At 42.0% G+C, this 22,767-nt stretch overlaps 1 protein-coding gene across 1 annotated transcript; it reads left to right on the top strand.

Annotated features, from left to right (window-relative positions):
• The first annotated feature begins 1,273 nt into the window (after positions 1-1,273).
• igsf8 (immunoglobulin superfamily, member 8) lies at positions 1,274-21,530 on the top strand. The gene is made up of 9 exons (XM_087841044.1): positions 1,274-1,377; positions 2,728-2,914; positions 3,095-3,254; positions 8,246-8,626; positions 11,201-11,662; positions 16,426-16,604; positions 16,755-17,007; positions 17,915-18,361; positions 19,433-21,530. The coding sequence occupies exons 3-9, from the start codon at positions 3,200-3,202 to the stop codon at positions 19,558-19,560; spliced, it is 1,905 nt and encodes a 634-aa protein (XP_087697170.1). The 5' UTR covers positions 1,274-1,377; positions 2,728-2,914; positions 3,095-3,199; the 3' UTR covers positions 19,561-21,530.
• The last annotated feature ends 1,237 nt before the right edge of the window (positions 21,531-22,767 follow it).

The following is a 22,767-nucleotide window of genomic DNA, read 5'->3' as shown; positions in this document are numbered from 1 at the left end:
TCAACTGTGGACAAACAGTAACTGTAGTAATAGTAATAATAACTCATTACACTCATTTATTGTCGTTCTTTGAGGGAAATAGAAGGAAGAGGCAGAGAATGTGGGAAAGTAGGACCGCTGCTTTTGCAGGCCACAGAAATGTTTCTGGGTTTAATGGCTGTTTTACATCATTGTCAGCTTGTAAAATGTTTTCTGGCTAAAGCCTCATTTATGGAAGATTCACGTTTTGGAGCAAACAAGAATTGTCAGATATCAGGTACAAGAATTATTATTACACATTAAACAGTATTAACTGTCTAATAGTAACACTGAAAAATAGCCTCTGTCAATCTGTTAATTAATAATATGTATATTTAAAAATAAAACATTTCTTTTACCTCTTATTTGCCGTGTGATCCATACACACGATCTGGATGTTTGAAGGCCTATATGTTAACTCAGTGTCACCATCTTGTGGTTGCATAAAACTGCTCAACAGCATAAATGTGAGCAACTTTGCGGTGTCACAATGAATATCATGGATTTGCACATGCACTATAGAATCCTTATTTGCACACAAAATGCACAAACATAATCCTGTGCAAGTAGCTGAGGGTGAAGGGGAAGAGCATCATTTTACAGTTAACTGTCAGGTTCTGGTAGGCATGAAAAGTAGCAGAGAAATCATAAAATATGCAATCGTAAAATAATAAAATGTTATTTTGACAGATGGATTAGTGTCCCCTCTTTGTAAATCCAGCCAGTTTAAAAGGACCTTTCTTTTGTTGTAGGATACAAGATTTTTACTGAGACTTCTACAATTTTCAATTCAGTTTTTTCAAAGACTTTGATGGATGCATCCGCCCAACTACAAATTTCTTTCCTTTGATTTTCAACTGGATTAAGATCAGGGCTCATGGCGGGCCATTTCATTCTTGGATGCTTGTCGATGTATGATCAGGGTCTTTATCCACTCGGAGGAGTCATGACCTGTAACTAAGACTTTCATTCATCTGTCCAAGGAAAAAGCATTTTGCCTCGAGTTTATGAAAACTCCATCTGTCTTTGTGCCCAACCCGTGGTCATTTTTTGTGTTGCTTCTATGCCCAGTTAGTCTGGTCATGGTCTGAACTTCTTAAACGTCCTAATGATATAAGCCATGATGGCAAATGGTACAAGACCCTTTCCAAGTATCGTCGGCTTGGAAAGGTTCTTGTACCATTTGCCTAAGATAATTCTTTTCTTTCTTCTTCTCTCCTCAGACATCTCTCTTCATTTCCTTCTCTGTTTGATGTGATGCACTCATCGATATTAAAGAGCACAAAGTGTTCCCTTCCTTTTAAATCTGGTGAATGCCTGAGAGTGAAGCTACCCTGATACTGAAAACCGAAAACAAAGGTTAGCTTGAAATATTGTAATCTACCATTTATCAACGGTTCTAATGGGCATCAATAATGTTGTTCAAGCCACTTTAGGATCCTTTTTTTTAGACTCTTTCACAGAATGTTTTATTCTGCTGCAAAACAAATGTATTTGCTACAAGCATTGATGCCATTCTTAAAATAACACCCTATGCTGGTGTCACATGCAGGTATCATATGTCTACAGCTATTGACATAGGGAAGAGTTGCCTAGTAATCCATACTGCAGGAATCATATACTAAACTGCTTTAAATGCATTCTGTGTAGGTGGTTATACATTTATTTAAATAACAAGCTTATAGAGCACTGCACACACCATGTTTAGCCTCTCGAAACAGAAACGTACCAGCAATCCTTCCAATAAAGATGCCTGATTGTTTTTGAATATTTCACATGTGCATTAGTGCACATCTTCAGATGTAAAACAAGTCCAAATGATGCATAAAAATGTACATGAAAAAATAAAAGGCTGCTGTACGCTACACACCTTTTCATAAAGTTAATAAAATTCTCTAGCACTTATGATTATTCTGTAATATTTATGCATGGCAACCTTAAAAATAAATGCAAAAACTGGAACAGTGCAGTCTGATGGGCATGCTTTAAATAATTTAGATGGATTAGGTCTAACATAGTTACCGTGCAGAAACACGTGAAAATAGCTGATCTTTGTATTGATAGTGGTAAAAATGCAGTGTTGATAATGAACTGAATGAACAGTGCACAAATATTTTGGAACAAACATGTTAATATGGAGACAGTGAACAATATGTCTAATAGAAAATTATAAATACTGCTCAACCGCTCCACTAATTAACAACTAAACCTTTAAGATGCACTGGGTAATAACCGAGGCTTATCCAGCTTTAATTACCCTGTTGGAAATAACAACTAAATAAAGAAGACAGGAGTCTGTTTTAATTTCTGTGTTTTCTGCTTAGCGTCTGACTGTTTTCTGTATTTGCAGCTTTCATTCTGAATGTTTTGTTTCACAAAACAAAAAACATTCAGAATAAAATCTTTCTGTTTTGTCATATCAGTAAAAATGTAAAGACGTTTTCTTGTTTTCTACAGTCATTGGTTTACACCTATTGTTTCTTGTGACTTCCTGTTTATAACGAACACTTTTTTAATTCTTAATAGCCGCACTTCTCTAGTCTGTAAGGCATTATTGACCCACCTGAACTTTCCAGCAGTCGGACTGTTAGTTTTCATCTGGCGCCACCTTGTGGTAGCGCCTAGTCTCACCGCCTTTGTTATCATTGGTTCAAAATGTCACCGTCACCTTCTTGACCAATGACACCAGCTCGCCTCTGTTCCATGCAGGCTCCTCCCCCTTTGTTACAAACACAGACACTCACACACACCAGCCTCCCCCCTCCCCACCCGTGATGCCAGCCACTCCGCGCCTGGACTGGTCTGCATGTTTTTGAGGCGGTATAATCTGAAAGCGGCCGACATATTATGGAGCAGACGGCTTGTTGATGGAGATGTGGCGGTGCACGAAGGAAAGGTAATCACGTTTTGCATATTTATATATGCACTAATATCCTTCGGGCTTGTTCTTAGGTGACGGCGGTGACTCTCCCCTGTGCATGTGTCTGCGTATGTGTGTGTGTGTAATCAGTGTATCGCTACATTGTTATACATTCCCATTTGTTTTTCATCCCTCTCGCAAATACTGCGATCACAGCTGGTCTCGGCGGCGGTGATGAATTATGATCGGCGTTAAACGAGCAGAGGAACACGGAGAGGGAATTCTGACTCTACGTAATCCATCTGGACATCAGGGGGGGAGATGAGGACCATGATGGCTTCGATGAAAGCGGCGTTTTTCTTGTTTCTGCACTGGGGTGAGTTCATCCGTACCTCTCTGACCATCTGTCACATGGTGGTACATTTGCATGATCGAATACACTGTTTATTTGCATATTCTTTACAGCAGGTGGCTTAATTTTCATGATTTGGTTCACCATGTTCTTGTTAGCTTGCCTTATCTTTGAAACATTCCTAAGCGCTGGAAATCCTTTTTTTCCTCATACCTGAAGTTCAAATGCAGAAAAAAACATACCAGGAAAGTCTACTATCAGACAAAAGTCTTAGGGTGTGCGGGTGTGGCTTCCAGGAAGTCCTTAGGAAAGGTTGAGTTGAGTAGGAGATGGAAATAATGGCTATATAATAATATTTTACGGTATATACTCCATAGTAATGCTCAGTAGTTGCTGGAGATTTGTGCAACTGCGAGTTTCTATGGTTTCAGTCCTTCCTGTGGACATACCACTGTTCCTTGTGAAATTTAAGATGCACTATTTTAACACAGAAGCGTTGTAGTTGAGGTGTTTCTTGCAGAGATATTATTTTATAAAAGTATCAGACAACTTTGTGATACTTAAAGTAATGACTCATTGGATGTGCATTGGGGAAATAAACTGCAAATGCTTTTAGATTTATACGTCAGTTGTACAGTTTGACCACAGAGGGAGGACAGCATATGGATGACACAGTTTTTATCTCCATCACATTAGTCATAAGTCCAATTATCACATTTAAAAACTGGACGGGCAGGCTGCCTCTGGGAGAGATCCGTATTAGTCACAGGTTTGTGTTTCAACATGCGTTTCTATGTGGGGGTCTTGATTAGAAACTCAGGGGCCCCGTTGTTGCGCAGACAGTAATCCAGACAGTACTGAGCATCATGACAAGCTGCGGTGTCCCCCCTGTCCTATCAGCCCGAGCCCATTGTTAATTAGGGCTTGATCCGCTTAAGCTTCTAGTCTCTCTAGTCTCCCATGTCATTATCTGTGGGCGTGTTGTACTGGGGTGTAGCTCTGTGAGAACGCACGGCTTGTTTTTGGACACTCGCGAGCGCACACAGACCAAAAGTGCCCGAACGCACTTGTCTCGTATTTCTAGTTGTTCAGGTAGTCACCATTCAGTTTCAGTGAGTCAAGAGGCTGTGTTAGCTGTCGGGGAGCTTTTGTTCAGTGTCAGTGTGGGTGTGTTTTTGGTTGCATCACACTTGCATTTTCGGATGATGCTGATTCTCTTTGGCTTTTAGGCACCAAATGAAAAAGGAACTGAATATTAAAGGTGCTCATCACCTTTGTTTTTGTATTTCTTTTCTTGGTTAAAATGTTCTGAACCTGAATTATTGTTCCTCAAAAAACAAAATGTTCTGTTATCTTTCCGATGGCTGTCTGCAACAATCAATGCCTCAGCAAGCTACTAATGACATTTTGATGAATTGATTATCTGTCTAACAAGTTGGCAACAACTGGCAAATGTCACTCCAAAACCAGTGAGCTATGTCTCATATAGGGGCTAAAATGCTCTGCAATGTGGAACTCTGAGGTATCAGGATGTGGGTGCTGACAAACCTGTTGCACTCTCACACATCTCAACCGTTGCTAGTACACCTGCAACAGAAAGGAATCTCTATCTATCTAGATATATATATCTATCTATCTATATATATATAGATATACAGTGGGGCAAAAAAGTATTTAGTCAGCCACCGATTGTGCAAGTTCCCCCACTTAAAATGATGACAGAGGTCAGTAATTTGCACCAGAGGTACACTTCAACTGTGAGAGACAGAATGTGAAAAAAAAAATCCATGAATTCACATGGTAGGATTTGTAAAGAATTTATTCGTAAATCAGGGTGGAAAATAAGTATTTGGTCAATAACAAAAATACAACTCAATACTTTGTAACATAACCTTTGTTGGCAATAACAGAGGTCAAACGTTTACTATAGGTCTTTACCAGGTTTGCACACACAGTAGCTGGTATTTTGGCCCATTCCTCCATGCAGATCTTCTCAAGAGCAGTGATGTTTTGGGGCTGTCGCCGAGCAACACGGACTTTCAACTCCCGCCACAGATTTTCTATGGGGTTGAGGTCTGGAGACTGGCTAGGCCACTCCAGGACTTTCAAATGCTTCTTACGGAGCCACTCCTTTGTTGCCCGGGCGGTGTGTTTTGGATCATTGTCATGTTGGAAGACCCAGCCTCGTTTCATCTTCAAAGTTCTCACTGATGGAAGGAGGTTTTGGCTCAAAATCTCACGATACTTGGGCCCCATTCATTCTGTCCTTAACACGGATCAGTCGTCCTGTCCCCTTGGCAGAAAAACAGCCCCATAGCATGATGTTTCCACCCCCATGCTTCACAGTAGGTATGGTGTTCTTGGGATGCAACTCAGTATTCTTCTTCCTCCAAACACGACGAGTTGAGTTTATACCAAAAAGTTCTACTTTGGTTTCATCTGACCACATGACATTCTCCCAATCCTCTGCTGTATCATCCATGTGCTCTCTGGCAAACTTCAGACGGGCCTGGACATGCACTGGCTTCAGCAGCGGAACACGTCTGGCACTGCGGGATTTGATTCCCTGCCGTTGTAGTGTGTTACTGATGGTGACCTTTGTTACTTTGGTCCCAGCTCTCTGCAGGTCATTCACCAGGTCCCCCCGTGTGGTTCTGGGATCTTTGCTCACCGTTCTCATGATCATTTTGACCCCACGGGATGAGATCTTGCGTGGAGCCCCAGATCGAGGGAGATTATCAGTGGTCTTGTATGTCTTCCATTTTCTGATGATTGCTCCCACAGTTGATTTTTTCACACCAAGCTGCTTGCCTATTGTAGATTCACTCTTCCCAGTCTGGTGCAGGTCTACAATTCTTTTCCTGGTGTCCTTCGAAAGCTCTTTGGTCTTGGCCATGGCGGAGTTTGGAGTCTGACTGGTTGAGGCTGTGGACAGGTGTCTTTTATACAGATGATGAGGTCAAACAGGTGCCATTCATACAGGTAACGAGTGGGGGACAGAAAAGCTTCTTACAGAAGACGTTACAGGTCTGTGAGAGCCAGGGATTTTCCTTGTTTGAGGTGACCAAATACTTATTTTCCACCCTGATTTACGAATAAATTCTTTACAAATCCTACCATGTGAATTCATGGATTTTTTTTTCACATTCTGTCTCTCACAGTTGAAGTGTACCTCTGGTGCAAATTACTGACCTCTGTCATCATTTTAAGTGGGGGAACTTGCACAATCGGTGGCTGACTAAATACTTTTTTGCCCCACTGTATATATATATATATCTATCTATATATATATATATCTATCTATCTATCTATATATATATATATATATATAGATATAGATATATATATATATAGATAGATATATATATATATATATATATATATATATATATATATATATATATATATATATATATATATATATATATATATATATATATATAGATAGATAGATAGATAGATAGATAGATAGATAGATATATATTTACAAATGAACACCGTGCTGCTTTGGAGGCCCACGCATGGATCCTGCTATTGTTTGAAACCTGCATTTGTGTAATTAACTCACATGACATTTGTGTAGATAGTGTGAGACGTACCAGCTGCTGTCTCATTCTAAAAGCAAGCAAAACTTTGTCTAATGAAACATTTATTTGCAACCTACAAGTTCATGTTAAAATCAGCAGCTTTATCTCATCTGAGAATACATTTTCTTTCCCTTTTTTAAAGAACAGAAACTACTTATTTGTAATGTATGTTCTCTGGGAATGCAGACCCTGTTAAAATTAGACTCTGTGTCAGTAATTAATATTTTGGAAAGTACCAAAAATAAGAGATAAAGGTCATCGTGTGACAAGTTTCAGGGCAAAAACGAGTTTGTGTTTAACCCCGTTTCATTGTGGTTCTGGGAATTTATAGGAAGCCAGACCATGAGACTCAGAAATACAGTGATACTGCAACCCTGAAGCTGGCAGCTGTCACTCCTCGGGCACTCAGTAAGGATGATGTAGAAGGAGCTTTACTCATTTTTAGGTTTACTTTAGCCTTGAGTAAGGTGTCCTCCCTCAATTTCACTGTGACTTCCAGCTTTAGCTTATTCCTTCGCCATTTGCTAAATACCTTTGACTTACGCTCAAAAAATTTGCTTGTGCACCTCGACAACAGCACTGTTTTATAAATACAGCACTTACAGTTGATCCCTATAATAGGCAGAAGTTAGTCCCAATTGCAGAACTACTAAGCATGAAAGCCAATTACCCAGTTTTTATTTGAAGAAGATAAAGGTCAGTTCTGCAGATCAGAGTCTGGTGTTGCGGCGTTCGCACACACAGTAAGAAGGTCTTGGGTTTGACTCCAGCATCTGGCCTTTCTGTGTGGAGTTGGCACGTTCTCTCCGACTTCCTCTTAAAGTCCAAAGACATGGAATGCAGTGGGGTTAGTGGGGTTGGGTAAATCGGCCATAGGTGTGACAGACTAACAACCTGTCCAGGGTGTTATATTCATCACATATAATCATATTTCTGTCACTGTATTTGGAAATGAAATGCTCAAATATGTGTTTGTTGTTAGTTGATTGATAGAAAGTAGAGTTGCAGCTGTTTTATGCATCATGACCTGTTTCTTTGACCTTGCATGTTTCATTTCAGATTTTTCTAATATCCACTCCAAACTAACCATAAAGATAATACGGCCACTATCAAATTTACTGTGCATGTAGAAATCTCTGTGTATAATACTGTGGCCTAACAATATTAAGGAGCTCACTGAGATTCTTTTATTTGTTAAGCATGTTTTCCTGTTTAGGGGAAGCTCACCCAGAGCGCCAGCACGAGTGTTTCTTCTCTGCAGCTGTTTAAAGTATTGATTCCCTGTTAGCCAGCCATCAGCTCAGGATATCGATCACCGAGTCCATGTACCAAACACGCCACGACGAGTTGACACTGTTTCTGTTTCCGGTCTTTCACACTCACCAGATGTGCCATTTCCCCCCGTCCTGCTGTGTTTTTCTTTTCCAGTGCTCCAGCACGCTCTGTGCCGTCATGTTGCTGTCCCTGCTGGACCCCTCTACCGTGTCGCTGGCTTCCCTCTCTCCCTGCCCTGTGCTGTGTCAGGATACGAAGGCTCACGTACGCAAGACTTTGAGTGGTTTCTGTTTAGGGACGATGCCGCCGGAAGGCAGATGGGAGTCGTGTCCACCAGGGACAAGGGTTTCCCTTACGCCCCGTTCCAGGCACGCGTGACGAGTGGGGAGGTAAGAGTGGAGCGGGATTCAGGGGACAAGGTCCGGCTGATCATCCAAAGGCTCCGGCCTGATGACCAAGGGAAATATGAGTGCTATACTCCCAGCACAGACAGCTCCTATCAAGGGAACTACAGTGCCACAGTAGCTGTCAAAGGTAAGACATGAGCTGACTCAAAGTTCTTACAGGTATATAAAAAGCTGGCGTTATTATACCTGATATACTGCTGTCACTGGCAACAAATGTCTGTCCCAAAGCTCATTGTTTCCTATCAGAGATGTCACACACACTGCATTTGTTAGACTTATACTTGCCCATGTTGTTGGTGTAGCCACAAAGGTTTACAGTGGCAATAATTTTGGGCAACACTGGAGGTTTATGGCCCACAGGAATAAGATGAGTCATGCATTGTAGATCAGTTCCTTCTTTCCTTTCTGCCTTTCCATGCAATTTTATTATGTTTGTATAAAGAATATGAACATATCCACGCTTGGTCTGGTTCCCGAAAGCAGGAAGTCATGAAGTCTATAGAAAGTGAAACTTTTGTGATGCAGCACATGAAAAGAATCCAAGCAGGGAATCATTAACAACTGAACTTTCCAATATTTCCAGTGTTTGTTGCAACTTCACAGTCTGCAAATATCTGTCGAAACTACGCTTGAAAAATGTCTTTTACTGAGGGGAAACCCCACTCAGCACATCCACACGTCTGTGGATGTGACTAAGACGGTGGAATTTGATGCTGACAACCTTCATGTGTTGGCTGTGTGGACTGTGATTGAATTACAGCTTTTTGTAAACGTAGTGGAGTTTTGACCAGAAGTTTAATCATTTGTAAATGTATTACAGCTGAATATTTATCCATTTATAGTTCCTAAACCACAATCGTTCAAAGGACAGACACAGTCTGATGTCTTTGAGTTGAAAAGTCATCAAAAACAAAACATAAATAGATAAATGAAACATGAAAACGTTGCGCATGAATAAAATGGCTTAATCCTTAACGGGACAGCGTCTCATCATTTTAGGGAAAAACTGTTTTAAAAAGTCGGGGCTTGATACTGAACTGGATATGACTGGAAATGTCAGCAAGTAGGGCTGGGCCATATCATACCGTTCACGGTAATACCAATATAATGTTGGGCAACGATAAGAAAATGAAATATCGCGATAGAATATGGGTAAAACGCGCATGCGCAGTGCCTTTGTTTTCATACGCACATGGCGGAAAAAGCATGGCGGCGACGCAGAATGAGAAGGGGAAAGCGGATCGTTGAATGAAACAAATGAACCAGAAGTGGTTTGTAAAAATGCTGCAACTTTACTGGTGTGGAACTGGTTTGGCTTTCGTCCGTCAGATAAACAACAAAGCACTATTTTTGGTAGAGCATGCTAGCGGGCTGTCGTTATTACCGTGTTTTTCGGAAAATAAGTCGCACTTAAAATCAATCCTTTGATTTTTCTGAAAATCGACAGTGCCCCTTATAATCCCGTGTGCCTTATGTATGAATTCTGGTTGTGTTTACTGACCTCGAAACGATTTTATGTACACGGCGCTCGAAAATCTGTCAAAAAATGTTTTAGTACCACGTTGCTAAGCTACGAAGCCGCACCGCTTCATGGATTGTCGGAGCATTACGGCTACCGTAGGCAGGAGCCTCGCGGAGTGATACGTACTGTGCTTCAACATAATGTTACCGTATTGTGTGTGTTTAACCTCTTTTTAAGTGTTGTGGATATTATACATGGTTATGCTGAGGATATGTCGGCCAATTTCCACTGGAAATGCTTTGAATTTGCATTTGCACTGTTAAATTTTTACATAACTTAAATGCACATAAAAAAACAGCTGCTTGTTTAGGTGAAAATACATTGATGGTTTTTTTTGCACCAATAAAGTTGTGGAGTTGAGTTGATATCGTTATCGCACATTTTCAAATGTATATCATGATAACTTTTTTTGGTCATAATCGCCCTGCTCTATCAGCAATTGCAGATTTAAACCTTATTTAATAAAGTTTCATTAGATAGATTAAAAATGTGGGTCTATATTGTTCAGAGAAAGTGTTCTTAGTTTGTAGAAAACGCGTTTCTGTCTGCTGTTCTCTACAGAAAGACTAGTTTTGGTGTTGAACTCATATCAGCGAGTAGAACCGTTGAATTTATGCCAGTCATAGTTTAGCTGTGATGTCTTCAGAAGTGGAGAACAAACTGTATGAGAAGCTTGCATCAGCTGCTTGGTGCTCCAGCAGAGAGGATGTCGTGTTTAGTGATTAAGTGCAACTTTAGGAATCCTAAGTAATTATTTCATCTCACCATCTGGAGTTTGTCTTTTTCTGTTTCTATTTCTCCCTGAATTCTTTGCACTTATACCATAATTTATCTACCAAAGTTATTTGGGTTATTTTACCCCATTCAGTTATTTTTTTTATGAGTCATCTTCCTCGTGTTCTACTGAGTTTGCCTTATGTTAGTTTTGCAGCAGAGTGTCTTAGCAATAGCTCACTAATCCTCTCTTCCTTTGGCAAACCAAGTGCCCAAAGCCAAGAGGGAGGTAAAAGGCCTGGAGTCACTCTTAGCAGATCCATTTCATGATTCACTTTATTGCTCTAAACATAGATGCATCTAAACACTACACAGGCATTAGAAATCGAATTTGACATATTTTCTCCTCCCATATGTCTCCTGGAGTGCTCTGTGTAATATGATTGTCTGTCTCTACACCCACAGTGATCCCTGACACGCTCCAGATCAGCTATTCCCGCTCACTCACCGGCCAACCTGTGTCAGAGGGGGCTTCGTTAACCCTGACGTGCTCGGCCAGCATCCAATCAGAGCAGCTCACCCATCTGTCCATCACGTTTGGGAAGCGTGGTGGTGCAGAGGGATCGGCCGGTGGGGCCGGAGAAGAGGTCAGCACCGTCAGAGAGATCATCTCCATTGACAAGCTTCTCGGGGTCGTTCCCGGACGTTTCTACAAGAAACGCTACGACGATGGGGAGATCACGCTGGAGAAAAGAAACGGCGAGGGCGGGCAGGGTGTGTACGTGATGAAGATGACAGCGGTGCAGCCAGATGACAGCGGCTCGTATTTCTGCGAGGCCTCACAGTGGATTCTGGACCCCAATCGATCGTGGCAGAAGATCGCACAGAGGACGCTGGATATTGGCAACTTGACCGTTCAGCAACTAGGTCAGTGTAACGCAGAAACTGCCCCAGTAGCTGTGCTGCCGTTTGACAAATAGCCTGTGGCAAGTCCCAAGGTCGCAACAAACATATTGAACTGCAGCTCGTTGTTGAAACAACATAAACCGTAAAGCTGGTAATAAAACCGCACAGCGGGTTGTTTGTTTAATCATAAATTACACTGCAGAACAAACTGGAGAATAAAAGCAAAGCAGGAGGAATAAGACAAAGTCGTGTTTCTGCTGGTAAGTTTGAGCCTCTTGATTGTGTTTTTGTTGTTGCCATGGAAGTGGTGTCAGTCAGCCTGGGCTTGCAGGGCCTTTGGGTAAACTGGACCCTGTCCAGCTCACAGGCTCTGGGTATTTGTCTTAGTTATTCACTGGATGTCTAGTTTGCTGGGTGATTAGTTTGCTGACTAGCTGGATAAGCAGCTGATTAAATAGCAGGATGCACATTTGTATGCAGTTTGCAACAATCTCACAGTTTAGCTTTTTCCTGGGACAATGGATTCCAATAATTACGGCTGTAGCTGAAGACTTTCGAGCAATCCATTATCCCATTACTTTCTGGCCAGTGAAGAATATCTTCGAATCAGTATTTTAATAGCTTTTATTGTCATATTGCAAGATCGAGAAGCTAAGCAATTCTTACATTTGGCCACTTCTTTTTTAGTTTTTGCATTTTTCCGTGAAAAAGGCCCTCATCACCGTTTTTTTCAGCCTAACTCTCATTCATCTTGTTGATTTTTCAGGTGGATTTAAAAGGTTAATAGAAGGCTGTCTGGGCAGATGAATAACTGCCTGTCGCTTTGCTGTTCGGCTCGTTTAAAATTCTGAGGCGCTTTTGTAGATTAAGAGGATTAAGTAATCTATTGTTCTCACATTGGCTTTTCTGGGCTGGATTCCTTGAAAAAGAGCACAGGTGTGTCTGTCAGTCCTCCCTCGAGCACATCTCTAATGCGCTGCAATGATGCATGTTTTGTAAGTTTTCTAATAGAAAAATATTTTTTGCTCACATTGTGTTTCTTCAGGAAAAATAATCGGTTGAGTTAAAGCTCATCAGAGCTCATCAATGCATGCCTTGTTTATTTGTTACACTGGCACTCACTGATGAGCGCCATTTGGTTTTGTGTGTTCTGGCCTCTATTGTCTAACTAATACAATAGGCTGATGCATCTCCTTTTGTTGATATGAATGTCTATTATTGAGAAGCATCGTTAGTGTAGAGAAGTTTTGTGGTTAGAAGAGGCTTTGCACACACAAGCGGCTTACGCTCACATGTTTTGTACTGCGCTTTGAGTTAAAGGCTCTTAATTGTTTCAGTTGCTGAGTGTAGAAGATTATTTAAAATGTTACAATAAATTCTGTGTGACACATAAATACCCACTTTTCTTTCATGTATATGTAAACGATACAGTGTTGGACAGTATTTAAGAACGGATCAAAAAGTGCGGCAGCAGGCAATTTATGGGTTCGTGAGCTGGCCCCGCCCACACCAACCCAGCACACACACAAAAATCTCGCAATTTCTTGTCTTGCAAACACATGCTAGATCCTCATCTTATAACCAGTGATAGGATTGGAGAAAAGCTTGCACAATGGGGCTCTGGGATCACTAGTTAACCAAGAAATACTTCAAACACGAGAAAGGGCGCTTTCATAGTTGTGTTTTGTTCTCCAGTACTTAAAATCAACCAGTGTTTTCACAATGCTACATTTGCCACCGTTGACAGCATCTATATCCAGCCCCAGGTTCCCCAAAGGTTGTGACGCTGTGTAAAATGTAAATAAAAATAATATAGACCAATTTAAAAACCTCACTAAGATATTTTATTCACAGTTGAACATAGAAAACAAATTGAATGTTTGAACTGAGCAGACCAGCTGCTGGACTGTTCAGTCGATGAGAGGTGTGGACTGCAGCCAGGCCATTTCCCACCCATACTGTTGTAATAGCTGGAGGAGGTCAGTATCGAAGGCCCTCCCATCTGGATGGGAGAACATGTTGCTGTAAAAGCTGTGTATGCCTTTGAGCATTGATGGGTCCATAATGCACTTCCATACCATCAGAGATGGATAGTTTTAACCTGCATGTGTGGATGGCACAGTGAGCTGTGTTCACAGACGGCGATTCATGGAAGTGTTTCTGGGGACAGAATCGTGCCTGTTTTTAATCTGGTGCTGCCCGAGGGCCCAAAGACCACAGACAACCTATATTTGATGATTTTCATCCACTTGATTTGCACACAGAGATTTATCTGGATTCTTTTAATCTTATGATGACATTATGTAGTTCATCTTCTGCAGATCTGTGACCCTCTGACCATCTTTACTTCTGAGAAACTCTGCCTCTCTAAGATGCTCTTTTTACACCCAGTCATGTTACTGACTTGTTGCCAATCAGCTTAATTAGTTAACAAAATGTTTCTCCAGCTGCTTCTTCTTAGTTGCACTTACTTTATTATTTATTATTTGTCATTTTTTTTTTAAATTGCTCAGGCTTGCAGAATATAAATACAGATTTAACTGAAGATTTGTTACTGATGTTTGTTCAATTTGTACATAGAACATGGCTGAGTGCAGTTGTGCAGACCAGTAATACAGTCTAAGATTAGGGAGTTGTAACCCCCCTCTTTCATATGGTAGGTACAACAAGCGAAGTCTTAGTCTAGGTTTTTTATTATTCCAAATAAATTGATTAATGATACCATTTAGTTTATCAAAGAATTCTTTTGAATTCAATTCAATTCAATTCAATTTTATTTATATAGCGCCAAATCACAACAAAAGTTGCCTCAAGGCGCTTCATAGATACAGAGAAAAACCCAACAATCATATGACCCCCTATGAGCAGCACTTTGGCGACAGTGGGAAGGAAAAACTCCCTTTTAACAGGAAGAAACCTCCGACAGAACCAGGCTCAGGGAGGGGCGGCCATCTGCTGCGACCGGTTGGGGTGAGAGAAGGAAGACAGGATAAAAGACATGCTGTGGAAGAGAGACAGAGGTTAATAACAGATACGATTCAATACAGAGAGGTCTGTTAACACATAGTGAGTGAGAAAGGTGACTGGAAAGGAAAAACTCAATGCATCATGGGAATCCCCCGGCAGCCTACATCTATTGCAGCATAACTAAGGGAGGATTCAGGGTCACCTGGTCCAGCCCTAACTATATGCTTTAGCAAAAAGGAAAGTTTTAAGCCTAATCTTAAAAGTAGAGATAGTGTCTGTCTCCCGAATCCAAACTGGAAGCTGGTTCCACAGAAGAGGGGCCTGAAAACTGAAGGCTCTGCCTCCCATTCTACTTTTAAATACTCTAGGAACAACAAGTAGGCCTGCAGAGCGAGAGCGAAGTGCTCTAATAGGGTGATATGGTACTACAAGGTCATTAAGATAAGATGGGGCCTGATTATTTAAGACCTTGTATGTGAGGAGCAGGATTTTGAATTCAATTCTGGATTTAACAGGAAGCCAATGAAGGGAAGCCAAAACAGGAAGAGGCAGAGGAAGTGACTGGAAGAGATATAAAAATCTGGGCAATATATTCATTTTAATGATGTTTATACGGCCAATCACTGATATGGGCATTGTCATCCATTTATTTAGAGATTCCTCCACTTCACTAATCAGAGGATCATAGTTTGTTGCTACAATGGTATCAATGTCTGGGGTGATTTTAACTCCAAGATACACAAATCCTTCTTTTGCATTAATAAATGGGTTTTGTATAATAGGATTTAGCCTTTCATCCTTGTTCAGAAGTAGGATTGAGGATTTTGAATCATTTATATTATAGCCAGAGAATTGTCCGAATAACTCCATTTGTTGCATTAATTTTGGTATACTAATGGACAGCCTAGTCAGAAACACTATCAGGTCATCAGCATACAGAGCCAATCTATGCTCCTGATCTCCTAACTGGACACCAAATATGTCAGTTCTCATTCTAATTGTCATCGCCAGGGGTTCTATAGCTAAGATAAATAGCATTGGAGATAATGGACACCCCTGGCGAGTGGAACGCTCCAATGTAATAGGGTTAGAAACTATATTATTTGTTAAAACACTAGCTTTGGGATTTGTATACAAAAGTTTAACCCATTTGAGAAAATTGTTTCCAAATCCATATCTTGGGAGAACAGTAAATAAATATGACCACTCTATCCTGTCAAAAGCTTGACGAGCGTCAAGTTAGTATTGTAATATTTTATTTTTTAAGTACTGTTGTAGTCACGTTAGGTTTAAGTCTTTTTTTGCTTGTTTTGTGGGCGATCGTGGCTCAAGAGTTGGGAGTTCGTCTTGTAATCGGAAGGTTGCCGGTTCGAGCCCCGGCTTGGACAGTCTCGGTCATTGTGTCCTTGGGCAAGACACTTCACCCGTTGCCTACTGGTGGTGGTCAGAGGGCCCGGTGGCGCCAGTGTCCGGCAGCCTCGCCTCTGTCAGTGCGCCCCAGGGTGGCTGTGGTTACAATGTAGCTGCCATCACCTGTGTGTGAATGGGTGGACGACTGGATATGTAAAGCGCTTTGGGGTCCTTAGGAACTAGTAAAGCGCTATATAAATACAGACCATTTACCATTTGTTTTATTTCGACACACTTGATAGGTGATATCGATTTTATCCCGGCCATTAAATATGTGCACTTCAGCCTTTCAGCAGAGGTGATACCTGCAGTACGTTTTTCCTGTTGTAGTCCAGATTAAATGCTGTTTGCAGCCATCCACCAAGAAGATTTCCTGGTACTTAAACTCTGTCTCGTCCTCTCTCCAGCCGAGTCGCTGCGTGTAACATCCTCGCCCACAGGGGAGGTCACTCTGCAGATCGGTTCGCCTCTCATCCTGACCTGTGAGATTTTGGGGCTGCCGCCTGAAGTCAACTCCGGCCTGCTGGTTCAGTGGATGAAAAGGGGATCCACGAGCAGCGATTCAGTCGGGGCCGGAGGAGTCGAGGTAATCTTCTCGTTATTCTGTTAACGTTTTCAGACCAAAGTTTGAGTCAAAATGTAAATGAAGTACGTGTCAACCATCGACAGGTAAATGTGAAATGTTTTCAGGTGTTTCTAGTCTAACCCCTCCTGGCGCATTTTGATATCTGTTAAGGTGGAGGTGGCCCAGATGACCCCGAATGGCATTGTGAGCTGGGGGGATGACCTCAGCAGAGCTAGTGGAGGGTCTATGGAGAAAGCAGCAGAGGGAAAGTACTCTCTGAAGCTCTTCTCAGCTCAGCCTGCCGACTCAGGGGTGTATCGGTGTGTGGTGAGTGTGTACGCCGGAAGAAGAAACCCCGGACAGTCTGTGCCCGCGACTCTCACCCAGCGGTCGGAGGGAGTCACCGTCAACCTGAAGACAAAAGGTGAGGCTGCAGTCACACATGGGCTGAGATTACTGGAATGCTCCAGTTTAAGCCACAGTCACACATGAACTGTGGACGTGCTGGGAAGGCTATGAGGTAATCTGCTTCAGATGTTTGCTCAGAACTGGAAACACTTGCTGTGGTTCGTGCGTGGGAGCTGCCTCGGTGTAGCGCGCAGGAGGCCAGACATATGCCGTACCTCTCGCTGGCTATGAACTCACTGCACAATTACTCGCTCAAAAGGCTGTTTAACGTCCGGTCGATCACATCCAATATTTGCAACCACACTAGCAGCAGGGTTTCCACGTTGCTCCAGACATTCAGGATGAATGCTGCTTGTCATTTCCTGTAGTCTCACTGACTTTTCAAATTTGGTCACTTTTGAAATTTCTAATCCTTGTTCGTCACCGTGGACTGACAGGGAGTTTGGTGCAAGCATTCACGTCCCGGGGTGAAGGCTTTTAGTCTTATTCGTTCCGTTGTTTATCATATTGACTTTTCAGGAACTGCTGTATTGTTTTAAACGGAGAAATGATTTAAATTTGCAGATTTATTGAGTGTCTTGGTGGCCTGGAGCTCTGGGATCTGGGCCATTTGGCTGCACTCTGCTGTTGAAATCTGCAACCGTATACTAAAATCTCTTTCCCAGCTTCACCGATATCTCTCTGAGTTTCTAATGTATTTTTAAAATTTCTAAAATATTCGTAGTTCTCCGCTGTGTTATAGATTTCATTCTATATGCAGCACTTTTACTGAAATTCTTTTAATAAGCCAGTTTGGTTTTCTTCAGCTGTGTGTGATTTTCTTTTTATTTCACAGCATGTTGGCTAAACGTCTGCTCCTACAGTCATTCTTTAACTTCGCTTAGTTTATCTTCTATAAAATGTTTTTCCTCTTTCTCCCACAGATGTCCTGGTCACAGCCGCGGCTCAGCTCCCTCGTGGCCCTTTACTGAAAAGAGGCAGCACGGTCACGCTAATCTGCAACACCACCGTGACCACCACAGGTCCCGCCCAGGTTCAGGTGCACTGGCTGCGCTGGGCAATCCCTGAACCGGTTATCAAGAAGGCGCCCGACGCCGCGACGCTAAAACCTCCTGCTCCACCAGAACCCAAGCTGATAGCTTCCCTAATGTACAACGGTGTTTCAAACATCTACATCAACCATAGCGAGATCAGCATCGACCGCCTGTCGGTTAATAGCTACAGACTCAGGGTTCACATGGCAACGAAGGATGATCAGGGCATGTATGCCTGTCATGCTGAGGCGTGGGGACAGGACCCGCATGGAGGCTGGTACAGAACAGGAGCCAAAGCAGAGTCAAATGCAGTCAATGTTTACTTATATGCCAGAGGTAAGTGTTAATCTAATAATCTAAGTTAATAGTAATAATGTAATAATAGTAATCAGTATTATGGGCTTTATTACTACATACTTTGTAAAACAAATTGCAGTTTTACCTTTCTGATGCTGTAAGCTCTCCCTCTTACAGGCAAACGTGCATGTAGCCTGATTGCCACTGTAAGGGTAATTGAAGCCCCATAAGGAATAGCTAACCTGTGTATGCTGAACTTGCTTCATTGTGCAGGCCAAAGTGAGCACGGTGGGAGCTGAGCAGCTCCCGATTGAGCTAAAATCAAGGAAAGGGTCAAATAGGAAACCTTTGGTCCCAAGCTGGAGGTTGGCCAGAGGATGGCTTTTTGTCTGGATTGATTTCACCCTTGATACTTTCCCTGACCTCCGTAGCAAACTGCAGAGCTGCTTCTCTGTATTTACATCTTAAACTGTGCACACACCTAAGATCTGAATCCTTGACAGCAGCAATCAATTTCAACTAATGGTTGAACCACCTAGCCTTGTTTTCCAGGTCAAAAATATGTAGAATAAAGCAAGCGTGGGCTTGAATAGAGGTCTTGCTGTGCTGGTAGAGGAATCCCAGTTGGAGGAGATTACACATTAATCTTTCTGCATGTTTATCCTCTGCTACTGTACATATGCAGGTGGCCAGATGGGGGAAAAATCTTCAGTGTATCTTTGGTGCATGTATTGTTTGACAAATCAGGTGTTACTATGTATGATGATATAGAATATTAGTCACAAGCACGATATTTTTGGGTTAGTTGATGACCTTTTTCTGTTTGCTTGAGCATTTTTAGGCCATTGCGACTTAACGCAGCTGTTGACTGAATCACCAGAGCGGCGTGGTTTCAGTGGCAGTCCATTAATTTGGCATTTTAGAAATGATTTTCCTTTCTCTTTTATTCAAATGTCAATTATCTGATTAATCAAAGCAGGAGATTAATGTTCTTATCGGCGAAAACATCGACCCACCTTTTTGTTTTGATTTAAATAAAGCTCTCCAATATTCATCCACATCAGATTATATCACCGCACTGCTCTCTCTCTCATTTCCTGTTCTCCTCAGCTGCTGACCTCCTCCTCATCCCTTTGGTGGTCGGCGTCTCTTCAGCCTTGTTTGTCGGCATCGTCATCATCGCAACGGTAACTTGCTGCTTCATGAATCGCCTGGCGAGGCAGCGCGCTCGAAAGTAGGCGTCCGGCGCCGTCTGTAATCTGATTGCTCACAAAGTCTTGGAAGAAATGGCCCATAAAATAACTTCAAGAAGAAAAAATGAAGTAGAAAATGACTTTCGTCACCTCGTTGGTTGTCTTTCTGTGTTCTGACCTACATGTTTAACGATCAATGCCAAAAAAATTCAGTTTTATACTTTCTTGTATTTTTATATCTGAAACATATTTTCTCGACAGGCACAGTTGCACTGCAGTCTCAAGCGTGTTAATTCTTTCGAGCCAACTTGCCCCCAACATCTCGTTACAGCAGGATTGAACCACATGCTACTTAACTCATCAGATGCTTTCTGTGATGCTGCGTATTAAGGTCACCGTCTATCGACTCATGGTGCAAGTTCCCCACCAACAAAGACCGTTCTGTGTTTCCGGGATTTGTTTTTGATACTGTTCCAGTTATTCCTTCCTCAGAGTGCATGTTCTTCTTTTTACACAAAAGCTAACAATGTCTAAATGTCCGTGCATGGTTAAGGCGCTGCCGCAGACAGTCATCGGATTGCTGATGGGAGCAGTTTAGCCTCTGGAAAGTTAATACGAGCAGGGATGTTCCAGCAGCGCTCTGCGTGTAAACAAAGTCTTTGTCTGTTGCTTAATAAGGAAGCTGCTGGCTGGGGACTTTCTGACGCTGTCCAACTGAGCACTTCATACTTGAGTTTTCTCTTCAGGCTGATAGATTTGTAGAGATTTGACAAAGAGAAGACAGAAGATATACCCACAATGCACTGGGCTGAAATGTGTAAATACTCTATGGAGTTTAGCTGTTTTATTTTCTTAATGCGTTAAGATTGTGCCGTTGCACCATTTTTATTTGGCAAGCACCTGTGTTTTAAGATTCTGTGCAGCTTTTTTAAAGCACTTGGAGAAAAAGCAGGGCTGGAATGTTTTTACTTGATTTTCTTCCAGCTGGAGTTATTTCGTTGCTGTTTTTCTTTCTTTTTGTGGATTAACGGCTCCTAAGCTCCTGTTAAGTGACTGAGATAGAAAACTGTACTGTGACAAATAACCCCCGCGTTATGGCGGGTAACAGAAAAACTGTCTTTTAGGAGTCTCATCCCCGAGGCGAAAACTTTTTCCAAGCAGTGCAGTCGTATGACGGGACAGTGTAGTTAAAAACTCACTATAACCGTCGTCATTGTTATCGTGTGGTTCAGGCCATACATGCCTGCTGCCAACACTTATTATGACTATAGCTGTTGCTGCGAACCCACAAAGATTTACAGTGTCTGCGCACTTAAAACGGGTGAAATCTATCCTCCTCTTCCCGTTGAAAGTAACACTTAAAAAATAGTTTGGTCGTGCAAGCGGGCCTGCACTGCGCGATCATTTAAGGATAGATATGTATTCGGCGAAAAGGAGAGGAAAGCAACATTAGTTATACTTGTGCTCTCTCATTAAAATGACTAGTTGTTTGACACCCTGAGCTTTGCTTTCTCACTTTATCTCGACTTTGTGTCTTTGTCGGAGTCTCTAGATCTCCCTGAAACCCTGATTATAAATGTTGGTCACAAACATCAGGGAATAAAATCACAGCTCTGCTTGCTTCCTGAGCCACTTTGTTCCAGATCAACTGCTCAAAGCAGATTTGTTCCCCCACATACCCGCCCACCACACGGCTACACTCACACACACACGCGCACACACGTGCACGTGCACATCCTAGCAGCATAGCGTTTGCTGGCTGGTATTTCAAATGGGAGAAAGTGAGTATCTGCGTGTTCATCTCTAATCCCTGTTTATGGCTGCAGCGTCCTGCTGCCCTTCCCCCACCCTGTGTTTGACAGTCGCTCGACTCGCACTCGATTCATTTCAATCCGTGTTCCCTGAGAATTACCGCCAGCTGTAAGCGCTGATGCGCATCGCGTGCAGAGCATCAGAACTTCTGTATCAGTTGTGTTTTTTGTCGGCAGTTGTATTAAACCCTTTGATGGAGGTGTTATGTTTTGTTTGGATTGTCTACTCTGCTTTAATACCACAGTTCCTGAATGCGTCTTACTGCCTTTTAAATATACGAAGGCTGTTTTTCTTTTGCTCGATTTGTTACTTATGGTGCTTTGGCAGACCTGCCAGTTGGTACGACCAATAAACCACTCTGGGTCACCTTGTGCTTTATTTTCTGCTGCTTAACAAACATCTGTTTTCTGCAGACAGCTTGGAAATGGATGCAACTGGATCCATCCGAGTTATTGGACGACATTCTGCAGAGAAGAAAATAATCACATTTCTCTGACAAAGTGAGCTAGTAGAGCATATTTTCCATCGACAGTATGAAAACCATTAGATTTCTTGTACTTGGTGCAGTTTTTGCATTGCCACGCAAGCAGAGGATTAGTGTAAGCCTCGTGCAGTGCAGACCGTTTTAAAGTTTGTTACAGGATTTGCATATTTTTAGTGATGAGTAATGAGTTTTCATAATTTGTAATTCATAATTTAATGACAGAAAAAGAGAATGCAGTGTAGTAACGTGGCTCTAAGTTGAGCACACAGTGAGAAAATAGACACTAAAACTGGAACTAAAAATAATATTTTTGAACACATAGCCTGTCGGGGGTTTAAAATATTGCGGGTAAGATAAAGAAAAGTTACTTCTCGTGCTACAGTGTGTTCTGGCATTTATCTGGAAGCTCTTTCAACATGCACTAATGGAATAAACACTGTTGCAAACCAAGCATTACACAATGAGCCTGCACTGCAGGGCCTGCTCGCGAAACACGAGCAAGAGTACTGAAAGGATCCAACATCAATATCCTGTATCCAGACACCACAGGACACCCCTGAGAGTCTCCATCATCAGAGGGATCAGTTTGGGTAACAGGAGGGAGACCTGCACACACTGAGGGGGGGTGGTTTTACACGCTGTGGCTGTTGGGTGTATAATAATGCTGGAGTATGTGTGAGTGGGATCAAACTTTGCGAAAACCTACAGAAAATGTAACATTCTCACCGTTTCCCTCAGATTATTGAACATTTTAGCTTCTTTAAGCCCTTTTTTTTGTTTACAGCTTTACTGTTGTTGTTCAAGTGAACACCGTGAAGCTTTTAGCAGATGAAAAAGTTGATATTTCTCCCGATCATAGAAGTCCTATTGTAAAACGAAGATTTACCAAATGAATTACCAGCTGTTCTGTTTCTGCTTAATTTATATAAAAAGCTTTTCCAGTTTCCATGACCATA

Source organism: Neolamprologus brichardi, chromosome 5 (assembly GCF_056152115.1).
Source record: "Neolamprologus brichardi isolate AB-2024 chromosome 5, ASM5615211v1, whole genome shotgun sequence".
NCBI classification, from domain to species: Eukaryota; Metazoa; Chordata; class Actinopteri; order Cichliformes; family Cichlidae; genus Neolamprologus; species Neolamprologus brichardi.
This window is presented reverse-complemented; position numbering and strand designations above follow the sequence as displayed.

Coding starts and splice junctions, on each gene's coding strand:
- igsf8 (XM_087841044.1), top strand. CDS start 3,200: ATGAGGACCATGATGGCTTCGATGAAAGCGGCGTTTTTCTTGTTTCTG. Junction 8,627..11,200: donor TGCCACAGTAGCTGTCAAAG/GTAAGACATGAG, acceptor CTACACCCACAG/TGATCCCTGACACGCTCCAG. Junction 17,008..17,914: donor CGTCAACCTGAAGACAAAAG/GTGAGGCTGCAG, acceptor TTTCTCCCACAG/ATGTCCTGGTCACAGCCGCG.